This window comes from Manacus vitellinus, unplaced genomic scaffold, assembly GCF_001715985.3.
Source record: "Manacus vitellinus isolate BGI_N305 unplaced genomic scaffold, ASM171598v3 scaffold_52_pilon, whole genome shotgun sequence".
Lineage (NCBI taxonomy): Eukaryota > Metazoa > Chordata > Aves > Passeriformes > Pipridae > Manacus > Manacus vitellinus.
Genome location: NW_021940628.1, coordinates 4,630,870 through 4,645,565, shown reverse-complemented (window position 1 = coordinate 4,645,565; position 14,696 = coordinate 4,630,870). Strand labels below are relative to the sequence as shown.

Here is a 14,696-nt window from a genome sequence, read left to right as displayed (position 1 = left end):
GTTATGGCAGAGAACAGCAGCTCCCTCCTCCCGCCGTGGGGCTGCAGTGGGTTCCTGGGGCTGGGGCTGCCTGTCTGTCTGTGCCTGCTGTCTGTTCAGGCAGGCAGTTCTGCAGGACAGGCCCTAGCAGGACTTGGGCACTGCTTGATGCCTCAGTGCCCCCGGGCTGGATCCCTTCAATACTGCCCGTGTCAGGTCGTGCAGAGGAGCCTCCCTGCCCTGTGGTGGGCACAGCCCGGGAACGTCACTGGAGCCTTCAGCAGGGTGTCCGTGGTCCCTCCTGGCAGCCCTCCCTGAAACACTGTGTGCTTGTTACTTGCATTTATCAGCCCAGGAGCCATTTATTCCCTAACATATGAAACTATTTTCCACAGATTCCTGTACATTTACTAACAGCTGCCACGGCTTCCCCTGAGCTCGCCTGCCCTGTTCCCCAGCGCCCTGCTCGGGCCCCTGCACGGGGACAGGACGGGCACGGCCCGCGGGGCTCCGCGTGGGCCTGTGGCACTGGCACATTCCTGGCCGCCTTAGAGGCTCCCGCTCTGGCAGCTGATGGAGTTTTTCAAGCAGGGTTTTTGTTGCTGTTCCTGCCCTGTGACCCACGCTGGGCCTCGGAGGGTGACTGAGCAGCCCCAGCCCGAGGTTCCCGGCTGAGCCCTCCAGCGGCAGCAGCACAGCCCGGGGTTCCTGCAGCGCCCTTTCCAGGGATTAACCACAAAAGGTTTCTGTACAAAGGGCCCCCGGGCTCCTCTTTCAGTCAGCCTCCAGAGCCTCACGTTTTTAGCCAAAAAAGGAAATGACCCAGCTGCACACAGCGCTGGAACATCTGGATTTTATCCCTGTCATGAATGGGTCATGGCTGTGCACAGCCCAGTGCCTGATTTACAGGAGGGGGAGGGTGATGTCATGCACAAACATCCCCCGAGACTCCCGAGTGCAGGTCTGAAACAGTCCTGGAAATTTTATGAAACACAAGGAGCAGTGCGAGGGGGGTTTGGGCTGGGGCTGCTGTGCTGGGGAGGGAGGAGTGGAGGAGCTGCTGGGGGTGCAGGGGCAGCACTTGGGGCACAGGGCAGTACTGAGGGTGCAGGGTGGCACTGGGGGTGCAGAAAGAGGCCCCGGCATTCACCAAATGTGCCCGAGCTGTGCTCTCCTGCACCACCATTGCAGGTCAGCCCCTATGGGCAGAACCAGGTCCAAGCCACCACCTGGGGGTCCTGTGCAGGGCCAAGAGTTGGACTTTGATGATCCTTGTGGGACCCTTCCAGCTTGGGATATTCTGTGATTCCATGTATTCCAGCTCCCAGCCCCTGCGGTTGTCCCAGGATGGAATGGCACCTCCTGGACCAACCCTCTCCCACTTCCTCCCGGGTGTGCTGCCATTAGTAGGGGAGGAGGAGGAGGAGGAGGAAGGCCACACGGGGGTCGTCCCACCTCGACCCTCCCGATGCCAGCAGCCCAAAATAAGGAGGTCATGTGGCTGGATGGGACATTACTGGATTTCAACTCCTTCCCTTTCCAGGGATGAAGTTTCATGCAAAGGGAAATGGAAGAACACTACGTTCAGAATCTTATCTCTGTTTTTTATTTTTAGACAGGCATTCATGAGGAAGCAGTGATCTACTTTGGGGCAGCTTGTAGTGAAAGGGGGTAATTAAAGACGGTATTCTTACTGCAACATCATCTTCTCAGTGAAGGATCATATTTGTCAGCCATTAATTAAGACAAATTTTGTTGTTGTTATTTTGGCTTAAAGTAATTTATCGCCCATGGCAGAAAAATATTAATAATTTATTGGCGAGTTAAAATTTAATTACAGCTTTGCATTTGGCAAAGCGTGGGCAAAGCGTGCGGTCCCGCGGCGAGCCTGCGGCCTGACGGGGGCACCGGGGGCGCCGCGGCCGGAACTTCGGCGCGCGGGCGGCGCGGCCCGGAACTTCCGCCGCGGGCGCCGCGCCGGCAAAACACTTCGCGCCGGGCGCCGCGGCCGGAACCTCGCGCGGGCGCCGCGGCCGGAACCTTCGCGCGGGGCGCCCGCGGCCGGAACCTTCGCGCGGGGCCGCCGCGGGCCGGAACCTTCGCGCGGCGCCGCGGCCGGAACCTTCGCGCGGGGCGCCGCGCCGGATACCTTCCGCGCGGGCGCGCGGAGCCGGAACCTGTTCCGGCGGGCACACACGGCCGCCCGCGAGGCCTTCCGGCGGCGGCGGCGCGATGGAGACGATCTGGAGCACAGCGGCCGCTACCACAGGAGCGGAGCGGCTCTGACGTCATGGTGAAGGAGATGCTCACTAAGAAGTCCACGGTGCGCCCGGGGGAGGCCCCGCGGGGAGGGGGGCGGTGGCCGCCCAGGGCCGCGCTCACCGCCCGCTTCTCCCCCGCTCACCGCCCCTCTCTGCCCGCAGCTCCGCGACCAGATCAACTCGGACCACCGGACCCGGGCCATGCAGGACGTGAGTGCAATGGGAACGGGGGCGGGCCGGGCCCCCGGCGCCTTGCGGAGTACGCCCAGGTAACGGGCCCTGCGGCGCTCGGGGCTTTCCCTTTGTCCCGCAGAGGTACATGGAGGTGAGCGGCAACCTGCGGGACCTGTACGACGACAAGGACGGGTGAGTGTGCCCGGGGGCCCTCGTGTGCCTGAGCGTGTCCTGCCGGTGAGGAAATTGGGCGTCCTTTAAGTCCGTGTAAACACCTGAGGAGTAACGCAGGAATCGGGATCCGGGGACTCAACGCAGGGCAGACTCCGAGTGCCCACGGGACGGTTTGTTACTCCCACGTTTTGTGTCGTGGGGAGGCTGTGGCTGCCCCGGGGGTCTGTCAGGGGCTGCAACAGGGCAGGGGAACATGGCCCTAAGCCTCTGAGCTGGGTGGGCTGGGAAGTCCCACGGGAGTCGGAGGTTTGCAGTCAGACACTGCAGCACAGCCCTGGACCAAGGCTGTGTCAGTGTCACCTCGTTTTCCCTGCCCCTGTCTCTGAACTCGTAGCCTGCGGAAGGAAGAGCTCAGTGCCATTTCTGGGCCAAATGAATTTGCAGAGTTTTACAACAGACTGAAGCAAATTAAGGAATTTCACCGGAAGCACCCAAATGAGGTGAGTAATTACCTCCTCCATAGCAACAGGTGAACTGAGGTCTGTTGGGCCTCATCCCTGCAGGAAACAGACCTTTCGTTTTCTCCAGTTTAATCGCCTTAACACACAGGTCCTGGGAACACCCAGCTGTCACCTGAGCAAAGCTGCTCAGGACCAGGTAGCGTGTGAGGGGGAGCAGTGCTGGTCACTCACAGTGTTCCCTGCTTGGGAGCATCCTGCAGCTGGCCTGGGGATGGGGCTCACTTTTCTCATGCTAGATAAAGACACACCTTTGTGCAGGACAGCTGAAGAAGTGCTTTGGGTTCCCTTTGTGTTCACAGTTTCATTGTTTGCCACCTCCTGTGGTTTTATACTAGTTGTTCTGGGACAGGAGCTGAAGTAAATCACTGTGTGACTTGTGTCTGCCCCTGCAGATCTGTGTTCCCATGTCAGTGGAATTTGAGGAGCTGCTGAAGGCCAGAGACAACCCGAGTGAAGAAGCTCAGAGTAAGTGTGTAGTTTGCTCGAGCTCTGGCATTATCTGATGGGTTGTTTGATCTGTTTTGCACATTTCAGGGCCCCACCTCCCTTTTATGAAATGACTTCTGAAAATTGTTCTTCTCTCATTGCAGTTCTTCTGAACTGCAGTCCCTGGAGTGTTCCCCAGTGGTGCTGTTGCTCCTGAGGAACATTCTGGTGCTTGCACAGAGCAGCAATCGGGGCTGATCAATGAATGTCCAGGGCATTGTAATGCCTTCCTTAAGCATAAACGAGTTCACAGCTAATCCTTTTCCAGTTCTAAAGCAGTTGCATAATAAGTAGGAAATATTAAGCTCATAATAAAGTTCTTAATGATCTTTCCTACAGATCTGGTGGAGTTCACGGATGAGGAAGGGTACGGACGATACTTGGATCTGCATGATTGTTATCTCAAGTACATTAACCTGAAATCATCAGAGGTGAGTGCCTGCTGTGTCTGGGCACCTCCAGTGCTTGCTGTGGCAGGGTCTAGGGATCCCCAGGCCCTGCACAGGCTGGGGATGCTCTGTTCTGGGACCTGGATGTTAATTTGGGTGTGTATGAGCTCTGACTCAGGTTTTTTTTTCTTAGAAATTGGATTATATCACTTACTTATCCACATTCGACCAACTCTTTGATATTCCTAAGGAGAGAAAAAATGCTGAATATAAAAGGTGAGCCTGTTTGCCTGCTTCCTTTATGGCAGTTGGTGAGAAGGAATTTGCTTCTGAAGTGTTCAGCTGCTGAGATTATGATTAACTCCCATAAATCGGGTCCCTGAGCTCAACTGTGTGTCTGAGCCCCAGGCAAAGACACAGTGCAGCAGAGATGTGGAGAGCCTCATTCTGCTCTGAGGAAGGGCCTGCCTGTACCCTCCTAACTGCTGTGCCCAGAAATCCTGTGTGGAAAACTGTCCTGAGCTCAGTCACCTCCCTCTGCAGCGCTAGAGGGTAGTGACTAGTCCGAAGACGTGGGTAGAGGGTGACAGTGAATTACCTGTGCTTGTGCTTCCCCTCCCAGGTACCTTGAAATGCTCCTGGAGTACCTGCAGGATTACACAGATCGAGTGAAACCGTTACTGGACCAGAATGAACTTTTTGGGAAAATTCAGACGGAGTTTGAGAAAAAGTGGGAGAATGGCACGTTCCCGGGCTGGCCGGTGAGCAGCCTGAGCCTGGGAGATGTTCTGTGGTTTTGAGGGGTTCCTGTGAGTCATTTGTGTAAAGTCATTGGTGGGGTGACCCTGACCCAGTTGCAGCTCTGTGTCACCAGGCTGCAGGGTGGTACTGACCTGAATTTGAAACCCAGCACGACTGGTTTGAAATGAACCTTTCAGGTTGGCGTATGTTGCATCTTTACTACTGTTCCATTTTCAGTTTAGTGAGGGGATTTTTCTCTGTGAAATGAACTGTTTTTCTTGAGGTTAAAATGTTCTGTGGCCTGAAGCCTTGTGGGATGTCATGCAGCTCTTGCATGTGGTTTTCTTGGTAGAAAGAGACCAGCAGTGCCCTCACCCACGCCGGTGCCCACCTGGACCTCTCAGCCTTCTCCTCCTGGGAGGTGCGTTTTCAGTGTTCTGCACTTACTGCCACATTTGAAGCAGGTGGAAGCTCAGTCATTTTGTTTCTTTGCATAATTGTAGTGCTTTCCTCCCTGGCTCTGTGCTTTCTGGGTAAAACTTCGATGATACTGATGATTTAACTTCTCCAGTTGGGGGATGTAGCTTGAAAGACCTGGTTAGATTTGTCACATTCCTCATTTTCCAGTGAGGAGGGGTGCACCCTTGACAGTCCTTTTCATCAGGCTTTTTTCTTCTTTAATGAGCTAAAATGGGCTATATCCATATTTTATGTGTTGAACAGATCATCTCTTACAGTGGTTTATTTAATTGAACAGGAATTGGCCTCCTTGGGACTGGACAGGTTAAAATCAGCTTTGCTGGCCCTGGGGCTGAAGTGTGGCGGGTAAGGTGCAGTCTTTGTAGAGTTCCTTTAGGTTTTTGAGGTCTTCCTGTCTCACATTCCTTTCTGGGATACTTGTTTGGTCATCTATGGTGTACTAGAATTACCTTAGTGATGTTTGAAAGGTAAAACATTAAGAACCAAGCAGCGGGTTCTGGGATCTGCTGCTCTGACCAGGTCCTATACTGGAGTCTCTGATACAGAAGACTTTGGCTTGAGGAAGGAAGGCAAAGATAAAGGAATCTTGTGATTTCATAAAAGCTACGTTTAGAATTTTGTTGCATGAATTCAAATAGTTCTTGGGAAATGTAAAACTGTTGTCTGGACTGATCCCCTCCCTGCTTCTCTCTAGGACTCTGGAGGAGCGTGCTCAGAGGCTTTTTAGCACTAAAGGCAAATCCTTGGAAGCACTTGATCCTTCCTTGTTTGCTAAGAATCCAAAGACAAAAGGAAGCAAAAGGTGAGTTCTTAGAGATCATTCTGAGGCTGGTGGTGTCCTCTCCTCTTGGATGAGGGGTGTTCTGGAGTGGCCACTCTTGTGTAGTTGTTACAGAGAGATTAGAAGCTTTTCATGTCGAACCAAATAGTGCTGAACCAAATGGAAGATATCAGAGCTGAACTTGTGAATTGCATAAAGTTACTCTATTTATTTCTAGAGACACTGAAAGAAATAAAGATCTGGCGTTCCTGGAAGCTCAGATTTATGAGTATGTAGAAGTTCTTGGGGTAAGGATTTTATTTTTTCTTTGAGCTTTTTATTTCAGAGCTGTCAAATAGTGACTGGAAGGTCATCCACATCTTTACCCAGTGCTTTCAAAGACAGCACCACATCAGTGTGGTGCATCACATCTATTTTGTGCCTAAGTCACACGGTATTGCAAACCTTTACTTGTTCTGCCTTGCTGCCTGCCTTTGGTGTGAGGGGATTGTTTTCAGCAGAGTGGCTGCTGCTGCTACCTGTCACCTCAGAAGTGCTAACAGTGGTACAAGGTTTTTGTTTTTGGCAAGTAGGAAATGTCAGGGTACTAAAAACAGAAGTTGTTTGGCTGAGTAAGGTGGGAGTTCTGTGCTTCAAACTGGTCTTCCATTCCCTCCCTCTGTACATTGAGAAAGTTTCTCACTGCAGGAGTTTGCCCCGACTTTGTTGCTGTCACAGTGTGTGGACAATGCCTTCTCTTCTCCAGGAACAGAGACACCTCACCCATGAGAACGTGCAGCGTAAGCAGGCGCGGACCGGGGAGGAGAGGGAGGAGGAGGAGGAAGAGCAGATCAGTGAGAGTGAGAGTGAAGATGAAGAAAATGAAATCATTTATAACCCTAAAAATCTGCCTCTTGGTTGGGATGGCAAGGTAACCGAGACCGTCAGGCCTGGAGAAGTGGGAGGGGTCACTGACTCCACGCTGCTCCCCTGTTTGAGCTGCTTTGCCACGTGTCCTAATCCTTGTGTATCCTCATCCTCTTGTCTCCTCGCTTGCAGCCCATCCCGTACTGGCTGTATAAACTCCATGGTTTAAACATCAACTACAACTGTGAGATCTGTGGTAACTACACCTACCGAGGGCCCAAGGCGTTCCAGCGGCACTTTGCAGTAAGTGACGTTCGCTGCAGGATCAGCCCTGCTGGGTTCAGACAGTCCTTGTAATGAGTCACTTGGGAGTCCCTGGGGTCCCCAGCTAGCAATTCTGCCCCTTCTGACAGGGGGTCAGGGCTGTGCAGTGGGATCCATAGGTTGTGTAGGGCACACCGAGATCTCTTGTGCTGATGCAGAACAGTCCCTGCTCATTTGAACACCGTTCCGAGTGCCCAGGTCTGATGGGTGCAGGGTGCCTGTTGATGGCTGCTGTCGTGTCACTGTCTACAGTACAGGAAAAAAATACTTCTGTAGAAGCTTTGAGGACTGGTAGATTTGTACTTTGGTAGTATTTGTTACACCCTGTTCAGATGTTAATGTCTTTGTGGTCTTTGGTGTTGTGAAGGACGTGTCATTCCCTCTCATGCTGACCTCTCATCTCTTCCCCCCACCAGGAGTGGCGACATGCCCATGGGATGCGGTGCCTGGGCATTCCCAACACGGCACACTTTGCCAACGTCACACAGATTGAGGATGCAGTCTCATGTAAGTAGTGATGGCAGAACAGGGAAGATGTGAGAGAACACCACCTTTTCTGAAGGAGTGGGTTTGGACATTGGTCTCGTGTCCTATCCTGAACTATCACTTTAAAGCCTTGTTTGCTGCAGTTCTGTGCTTTTCTGTAACCACACGGGAGTTATAACTTTGTAATGGATGTCAGGTACATTCCTGGACTGCTGAAGTGTTTTAGAAGAAGGGGGGGAAAAAAAGCTCATGTGTGTATTTTACTGGATTAAAAACAAGTACCTCGAGGGAAATGGCATCAGATCCTGTTTGACTTTGCGTTTGCAGTGTGGGCAAAGCTGAAACAGCAGAAGGCTTCAGAGAGGTGGCAGCCCGATACAGAGGTGAGCAGTGAGAGCTGTTCAGTGCCTCCAGTCCCGTGTCTGTGGGACCCTCCCATTCCCGTGTGGGAGCACTGTCCTTGCTTACACTGGTGCCTTTTCCTAAGCTTCTGTCCCAAGCCATTTTTCAACAGTGTGCAGGGCAACAGTGGGAAATACAGCCTGTAATGACTCCAGCTCTGGATGAGCTCTTTCTGCCAGGACCTGCTGGCAGATCTGTTGCCTGTCTTTCTGCACGGAGGTTCTGGCAGGGTGCTCATGTGTAGTGGCTTCTGCTGGAGCTACAATTCAGAGGCTGTACCCAGTGTCTCTAAACTGTTGGTTCCATTCCAGGAGGAATATGAAGATTCCAGCGGGAACGTCGTGAATAAAAAGACCTATGAAGACCTGAAGCGCCAGGGGCTGCTGTAGTTGTGCCCAGGTGAAGGATCCCACACCTGTGCAGTGAGTGGATGTGGCAGCAGCTCTGACTTCCTGTTTCTGGATTTTGTATGTGCATGAATATAGATTAAAATGATACTTTATAGAATCACTTTCTAGTAAGCCCCTTGTGAAAAGCAGACTTGTGAGATTGTTTTATATTCAAAAATACCTTGAAAAATAAACTCATTTTAATTTAGGAAGTGCCGAGAGACTTGTCTCCTTTCGTGTGGTGGAAGGAAGAGGTTTTATTACATGTTTAAAATGCTTTTTACACAGTTAGAGCTGTCAGAAACAACTCTTTCTTTCACTCCCACTCTGATGGAAATGTTTATGGTGACTCTGTGAAGCACATGGACTTGGACACTGTGTGCCGACAGGTGTTCTAGATCTGGCTGTGAGTGTGTGGTTTTCTTTGGGCTTCTTTGCAAAACAAACTCACCTGGCTTAAGGGCTGCTTTTACCTTGGGTCTGTCTCCCTGGGGAGCTTTAGCCACTGTGTTTTTTCAGGGAATCACCAAGTGAGCTGGGTCAGCTTGGGCTGTGGGGACAGTGGCTTCTCTGATGCTGCTGCTGGCTTGAAGGGCCAGGTAGGTTCTTGTGCAGATCCTTCTGTGGTGCAGGAGGATGGAGATGGGAACAGATGATGCATTTAGAGGTGACTGCTGTGACTTCAGCACCCTTGGCCCCCAGTGCCATGCTTGGAGATGCCTGTACATACCCCACAGATTCGTGCTGCCTCGGGAATTGCAGGTCCATCGTGCAGAGGCCACACGTGTCACATGTGACAGTGGCAGTCCTTGTGCTGCCCAGCCCCTCTGGTGCAGTGGTGGCTCATGTGACATCTCCAGCCTCATAAGCCCTTTCTCTGTTGCTGTGCAGGGCCATTTGCGTCTCTGCTGCTGTGGAGCCACAGGGGACACTTCCCCCGGGTGGTGGCTGGCAGGGGTGGGGCTGGGCTGCGGGGCCAGTGCCACAGCACCTGCTCAGAGGTTCTCCAGTGCTGGCAGCAGCTGCAGGTGCAGGAACAGGCAGACAGGTGAGTCAGTGCCGTGGGCTCTTCTCCTTCCCCGGGGGAAGGTTGTTCTCCTGGGATGAGGCCGTGTCAGGTGGGTTCCTTGTTGGTTCCTTGCCTGCCCTGGTGCTAGGCTGGAGTGGCACTGGGCTCAGTAGGGGTGTCCACAGGTGGTCTGAGTGGTGGCTGCCCTCGTTTGGAAGGTGAGAGGCACCAGCTGGCATTGTCTTCCTCGTGACTGAGGGAATGGCCTCGGAGGTCTCTGCACAAGCTTTGGCCACTCCAGGTCCTGGAGGAATGGTGACTCAGCCTAGATCATAAAACAGGAGGGAAGTGTTACAGTTCTTGGAGAACTTGGCTTTGGAGCCTGTTTGGATTCAAATCTGCTGTTTCCTTAGAGAAACAGGTAAAGATTTGGAATGAAAGTAGAGAAAGTAGAATGGAGAGCCAGGCCACATCTTCACTTGAAGCAGCATCAGCAAACTGTTGTGTGGTAGCAGGTGTCACTGTGACAGCCTGCACCCTGCTCCTGCAGCTGCCTGCAGGTCTGTGCTGCCTGCGAGGCCCAGGGAGGGTTGTTGCCACACCAACAGCACACGCAGCTCCCCGGGGCTCCCGTTCCCCGGCAGCGGCCTCAGTGAGTCTGGGGAGTCTCTCAGGAGGGAGCGACTGGGGCTGAGCCCTGGAGGTGGAGCCCAGAGCTGTGCTGGGGTGTCTGCCCCGCACCTCGGGGGGCAGCTCTGACCGTGTCCTCCTGCCAGGTCTGGGTGCAGCCGCGGTGGATGACGATGGCCGGTCGCCGATGGCTCGTCCCGCCCGTTCAAGGTAACAGGGGCTCTGGTGCAGCACCGAGAGTGTGTCCATCCCCCATCCTGGGTCTGTCCCTGCCCCAGCTGTTGGGGCTGTGCCAGAGGCCTCCCTGGGACAAGGGGTGGCCACTGGCCCCCTGGGGCTCTGGGAGAGTGGGGAGTATCCCTGCTCACCTGTTTCAAGGCTGCCTTGCTGCTGGGGAGGCTCTTTGGGCTGTAGAGCGGGCAGTAGATGTGGTGGTCTCAGCCATCCCCACTCCATTCCAGGCCTGCTGCTCTGCATCTTGGCTCTGCACATCCATCTCCAGGACTCTCTTGCCCCAGCAGGTGAGCTCTGTACTCAGGGGAAATCTGTGGGCCTGTGGGAAGTGGGACAAAGGCAGTGTGGTGCAATGGGGACTTTGTGCCTCTCACCTCCAAGCTGTGTTCTGTAGGACAGAGCTGCCCTGAGGAACCTTTCATTGAGGTTTTGCCCCTGGAAAAGCCTGTTCTTCCCAGGCAGCATGGCTGGAAGGGGGAGAGAGGCTATTGTAACATCTGTCCATAGTGCTGTTGCAGGGGGCTGCTGGCTCTGACCTGGTTCTTGAGCTGCCCGGTCAGTAGCTTTAAACAGCCTCTGTTTGGGACATCTTGTCACTGACTGCCATCCACCTCCCAACCACAGCTGGACAGATGCTTCCCACAGGTCCATGCTGTGGCTCAGGACAGGACACTGGGCTTGCTGAGGGTGTTTTTCCTTGTTTCCTTCACCAAAGGGGAACTTTGTGTCTTTCAGAGCACGACACAGTTGCCAACGGCACCATGGTGGCTGCCAAGAAAGCCTTGTGGGTTGCTGCGACCACCAAGAACACCTCAGTGGTAACTACAGCTGTAAAGAACACCACCAAGGATGCCGTACTGGTGGCCACCAAAAATGCCAGAGCAATGGTCACCAAGAATGCTGTAGTGGTGGCTACCACCAAGAATGCCTCAGAGGTGGCCTCCAAGAACGCCTCAGTGGTGACCACAGCTGTTAAGAACACCACCAAGGGTGCCGCAGTGGTGGCCACCACCAAGGATGCCACAGTGGTGGCCACCACCAAGGATGCCACAGTGGTAGCCACCACCAAGGATGCCACAGTGGTGGCCACCACCAAGAATGCCAGAGCAGTGGCCACCACCAAGGATGCTGTACTGGTGGCCACCAAGAATGCTGCAGTGGTGGCTGCCACCAAGAATGCCGCAGTGGTGGCTGCCACCAAGAATGCCAGAGCAGTGGCCACCAAGAATGCTGCAGTGGTGGTCACCACCAAGGATGCTGTACTGGTGGCCACCAAGAATGCCTCAGAGGTGGCCACCAAGAATGCCTTGGTGGTGGCCACTGCCAGCAACACCTCGGTGGCTTCCACTGGCAATGCCTCAGTGGCCACCAACACCTCTGTGAATGGTGCACAAGAGACAATGGTAAGGAAAGTACTGGAAAGAGGGGCATTTCTGGGTCATTGCAGCCTTACAGTGTCTCTTGCCCAGCTGGTCTATCGTGACAGCCAGAGTGCCACGGGAGCATCTCCTGGGGAGGAAGGGGAGCACTATGGGCAGATGGGGGTGGCCCCTCCGGACAGTGAGGCTGTGGTTGGGGACAGCCCCGTGGTGCTGTGCAAGGAGGCTTTGCTACATGGTGACACCCAGGTATGTTCTCCCTCCAGCTCACCTGCCAGAGCTTTCAGTGCTCCGGGGAGAGGTGTTACCAGGATGAAGCCCATTCCAACAGAACAGTCACCTGCCATAATGAGACTTACTGTGAGGTATGGCGATGCAGGGGGGCTGCAATAGGGAAACCTCTCCCTTTCTTTATCTCAGCAATCTACAGTGCTCTTTTAAGTCTGTGTCCATCTCCTGTTTCCCTTCCTTCTCTGGCAATCTGTCAGTTATTTCTGCTCCTTTGTAATGGTCTTCTTCACACTCATTTCATCCTTTGACTCTGCTGTTGCAGCTTTATCGTTTCTCCAGCACAAACTACACGGCCGGGTGCAGCAGCAGGTGTGGCGTGGGGCTGTGCAGGACCAACGGCAGCGAGAGCAGGCAGCAATGTGCCCTGGAGTGCTGTGCCACCCCACTGTGCCTGCAGCTCAACGCCAGCACCTACGGTAACAGCCGAGCTTTGCTCTGCGGCACAGGAGGGGCACGGGTGGGCAGAGCCCATTGCAGAGGGGCTGTGGCTACATTGCTGTGTCTCTTCTGCCCTGGGGCTCGCTCTGTCCTTGGAGCTGGGTGAGGGACAGGGTGGTCCCACCAGCTCTGGCCGCAGCATGAGCTGCACTGGGGAATCTGTCCCTGTGTTGCTGTGGAGGGCCCTGTGTGGGCTGTGTGCTGGGTGCAGCCTCACAGGGCTCTTTGTGTGTCTGCAGGTGACCTGCCACCCACCACTGCTCCACCCAGGACCACCAACACCACCCACCGACCTCCCCCCCAAAACGTAGGTACTACCGGGGCAGAGGCTGCTGCAGCTCCTGGGGCTCTCTGGGGGCTGTGGCTGCTGGGACAGCTGAGCTCCCACCTGAGCAGGAAACAGGGAAAGGTCCCTCCTACATCTGCTTTATGAGGTCAAAATCTGCCTCTGGAAGGGGAACAAATCGTAAATGGGCATTGGAAGTAAAGAGTCGTTAAGGAGCCCTGTCCATCGGGCCTTATCCCCAGCCCAGCACTTCATCAGCTCAGGCAGTTTGACTTGATTGCATGGCTGAGCCTTCCTGCAGCTGCAGGGAGAGCACAGGACCCACCGAACTCTGCAGCCCTTTCCTGAGTCTAGTGGAGGGGAAAGTGCTTATCTTTGCAGAGCCCTGTTAAGAGGAAGGAAAAGGAGGCTTGAAACATGTTTGCTCTACTAGTGTTTCAGTAGTTTCCTTTGGTTTCAGATGGGCCACTGATAGTCTTTTTTCTCTGGATCTAAAATGCCTGATACAGCACAAATAATGAAGAACAGAGGGGGGTGGGAGAGGAGCCCTCAGGAGTGAAGGGCTGACTGAAATGCAGTGAGAGTCTGATGGATATATGGTGTCTCCCCTGGTCCTTTGTTGTAGGGGAAAGTGTGCACAGCATTCTCTTGTCACGGGGATGGGTGTTTCAAAGGCAGGAAGACCGTTGCTAGATGCATCTTGGGGCAGGACTTCTGTGAGGTAAGGCCTCGGGCTGCAAAGCAGGACAGCCCCAGATCTGCCATTGTGTTCCTGTAATGCGAGTACCAAAGGCTTGACATGACCCCTAATGTGTCTCTCTTCCTTCCAGATGAAGAGGACGGGCTTGAATTACATGGCAGGATGTAGCAAAGCCTGCAAGGCTGCCAAACCAGTCTGTGCCAGTGGGATGAAGGCTGCCTGTTACCAGGAATGCTGCCCAGCCACCCCGAAAGCCAGCTGTCTGAAACTGGATGGCAAAATTCATGTCAGTAGCGCTGGGCAGGTGACACTGGCCCCACTCTTGAAGGTCATGGCATGTGGTGTGGTCCTTCTTCTGAATTACAGGGCTTTCACTTCCCTCCAGGGGTAGGCAGCCGTCGGGATGCTCCACAGCCTGCCCTCCTGCAGCAGAGCTCCACAGCGCTCAGTAGGATCCTGTTGCTGACTTCAGCCAAGGCCACTATCAAACACTCCCTGTCACATCCCTCAGAAAGCTACAGGAGGGATTCTGCCCTGCCCCACCCAAATCCTGTAGGCCTGAGAGACCCACAAACTAATTGTGGATCTTGAGAGCTGTGCAGTGTGTGCCTCCGTGCTGCTGGAATGAGGGACCAGGAACGAGGTGTTAGGCCTCCTTAAAAATCAGAAAATTCTGCCTTGACTGAAGGCACAGGGGCTCCTCTAGTCATTGACCTGCTTGTGGTGCAGCCTCCCTGGACCCCCTGTGACCTGTTTAGTTCTGAGCAGTTTAGTTCTGAACTGCTCTGGCAATGAAATGCCTCTTGCCTGGATGGGTAAAATGGTAACTCCATGTTTTGTCTCCAAGTCCTAGGCAGGAAAATGGGATTACTCTAAAAGTGTCTCATGTTTTAGATGATCCTTTTTCACATCTGTGGTTCTCTGTTGCTAAAGGCAGAGCCCAGATGTGAGCCTGTGACATGAACACCCCCAGTGCTTCCCCAGCCTGTTTTTCCAGCACACAGAGCTGGTGCAGAGCTGGTTGGGCAGAATTCCCTGGAGTCAAGGTGCTGCCAGTTGTGCACACATGCATGGCGCTGTCCCCTGCAACCACTCTCCTCTGCTGCTGCTGGCTCCTTAGAGAAAAGATTGCAAAATATTAAAGTCTGTGTATCAGCCCTCTGGTCTGTGCTGGTGTTTTGAGTGTGGCTGAGCACGGTGTGACTTGTGGGAGGGCAGGAGGGCTGGGCTGGGCAGTTTGGGCCCTCGGGAGCCTTGTGTGCTCTCCCAGCAGGAAGGCTCTGCACTGCCAGCCCC

General features: G+C 54.0%; 1 protein-coding gene and 1 long non-coding RNA gene across 2 annotated transcripts; both read left to right on the top strand.

Moving 5' to 3' along the window:
• Positions 1–2,182: 2,182 nt before the first annotated feature.
• Positions 2,183–8,645, top strand: SF3A3 (splicing factor 3a subunit 3). Its single transcript, XM_018081355.2, has 17 exons — positions 2,183–2,302; positions 2,403–2,450; positions 2,554–2,606; positions 2,983–3,088; positions 3,502–3,574; positions 3,935–4,026; positions 4,178–4,260; positions 4,607–4,745; positions 5,078–5,146; positions 5,483–5,550; positions 5,900–6,007; positions 6,204–6,273; positions 6,732–6,896; positions 7,025–7,135; positions 7,573–7,663; positions 7,970–8,025; positions 8,356–8,645. Exons 1-17 carry the CDS (start codon positions 2,270–2,272, stop codon positions 8,431–8,433), a joined length of 1,443 nt encoding a protein of 480 aa, XP_017936844.2. The 5' UTR covers positions 2,183–2,269; the 3' UTR covers positions 8,434–8,645.
• Positions 8,646–9,464: 819 nt separating this feature from the next.
• LOC112841266 lies at positions 9,465–10,591 on the top strand. The gene is made up of 3 exons (XR_003212873.2): positions 9,465–9,481; positions 10,219–10,282; positions 10,534–10,591. It is a non-coding gene; the product is annotated as an uncharacterized LOC112841266 (long non-coding RNA).
• Positions 10,592–14,696: the final 4,105 nt, after the last annotated feature.

Bases quoted from the DNA above. Each gene is read 5' to 3' on its own strand.
- SF3A3 (XM_018081355.2), top strand. From the start codon at position 2,270: ATGGTGAAGGAGATGCTCACTAAGAAGTCCACG. The intron at 2,451-2,553 runs GTGAGTGCAATG...TTTGTCCCGCAG, and splicing joins GGACCCGGGCCATGCAGGAC to AGGTACATGGAGGTGAGCGG. The intron at 7,664-7,969 runs GTAAGTAGTGAT...TTGCGTTTGCAG, and splicing joins GATTGAGGATGCAGTCTCAT to TGTGGGCAAAGCTGAAACAG.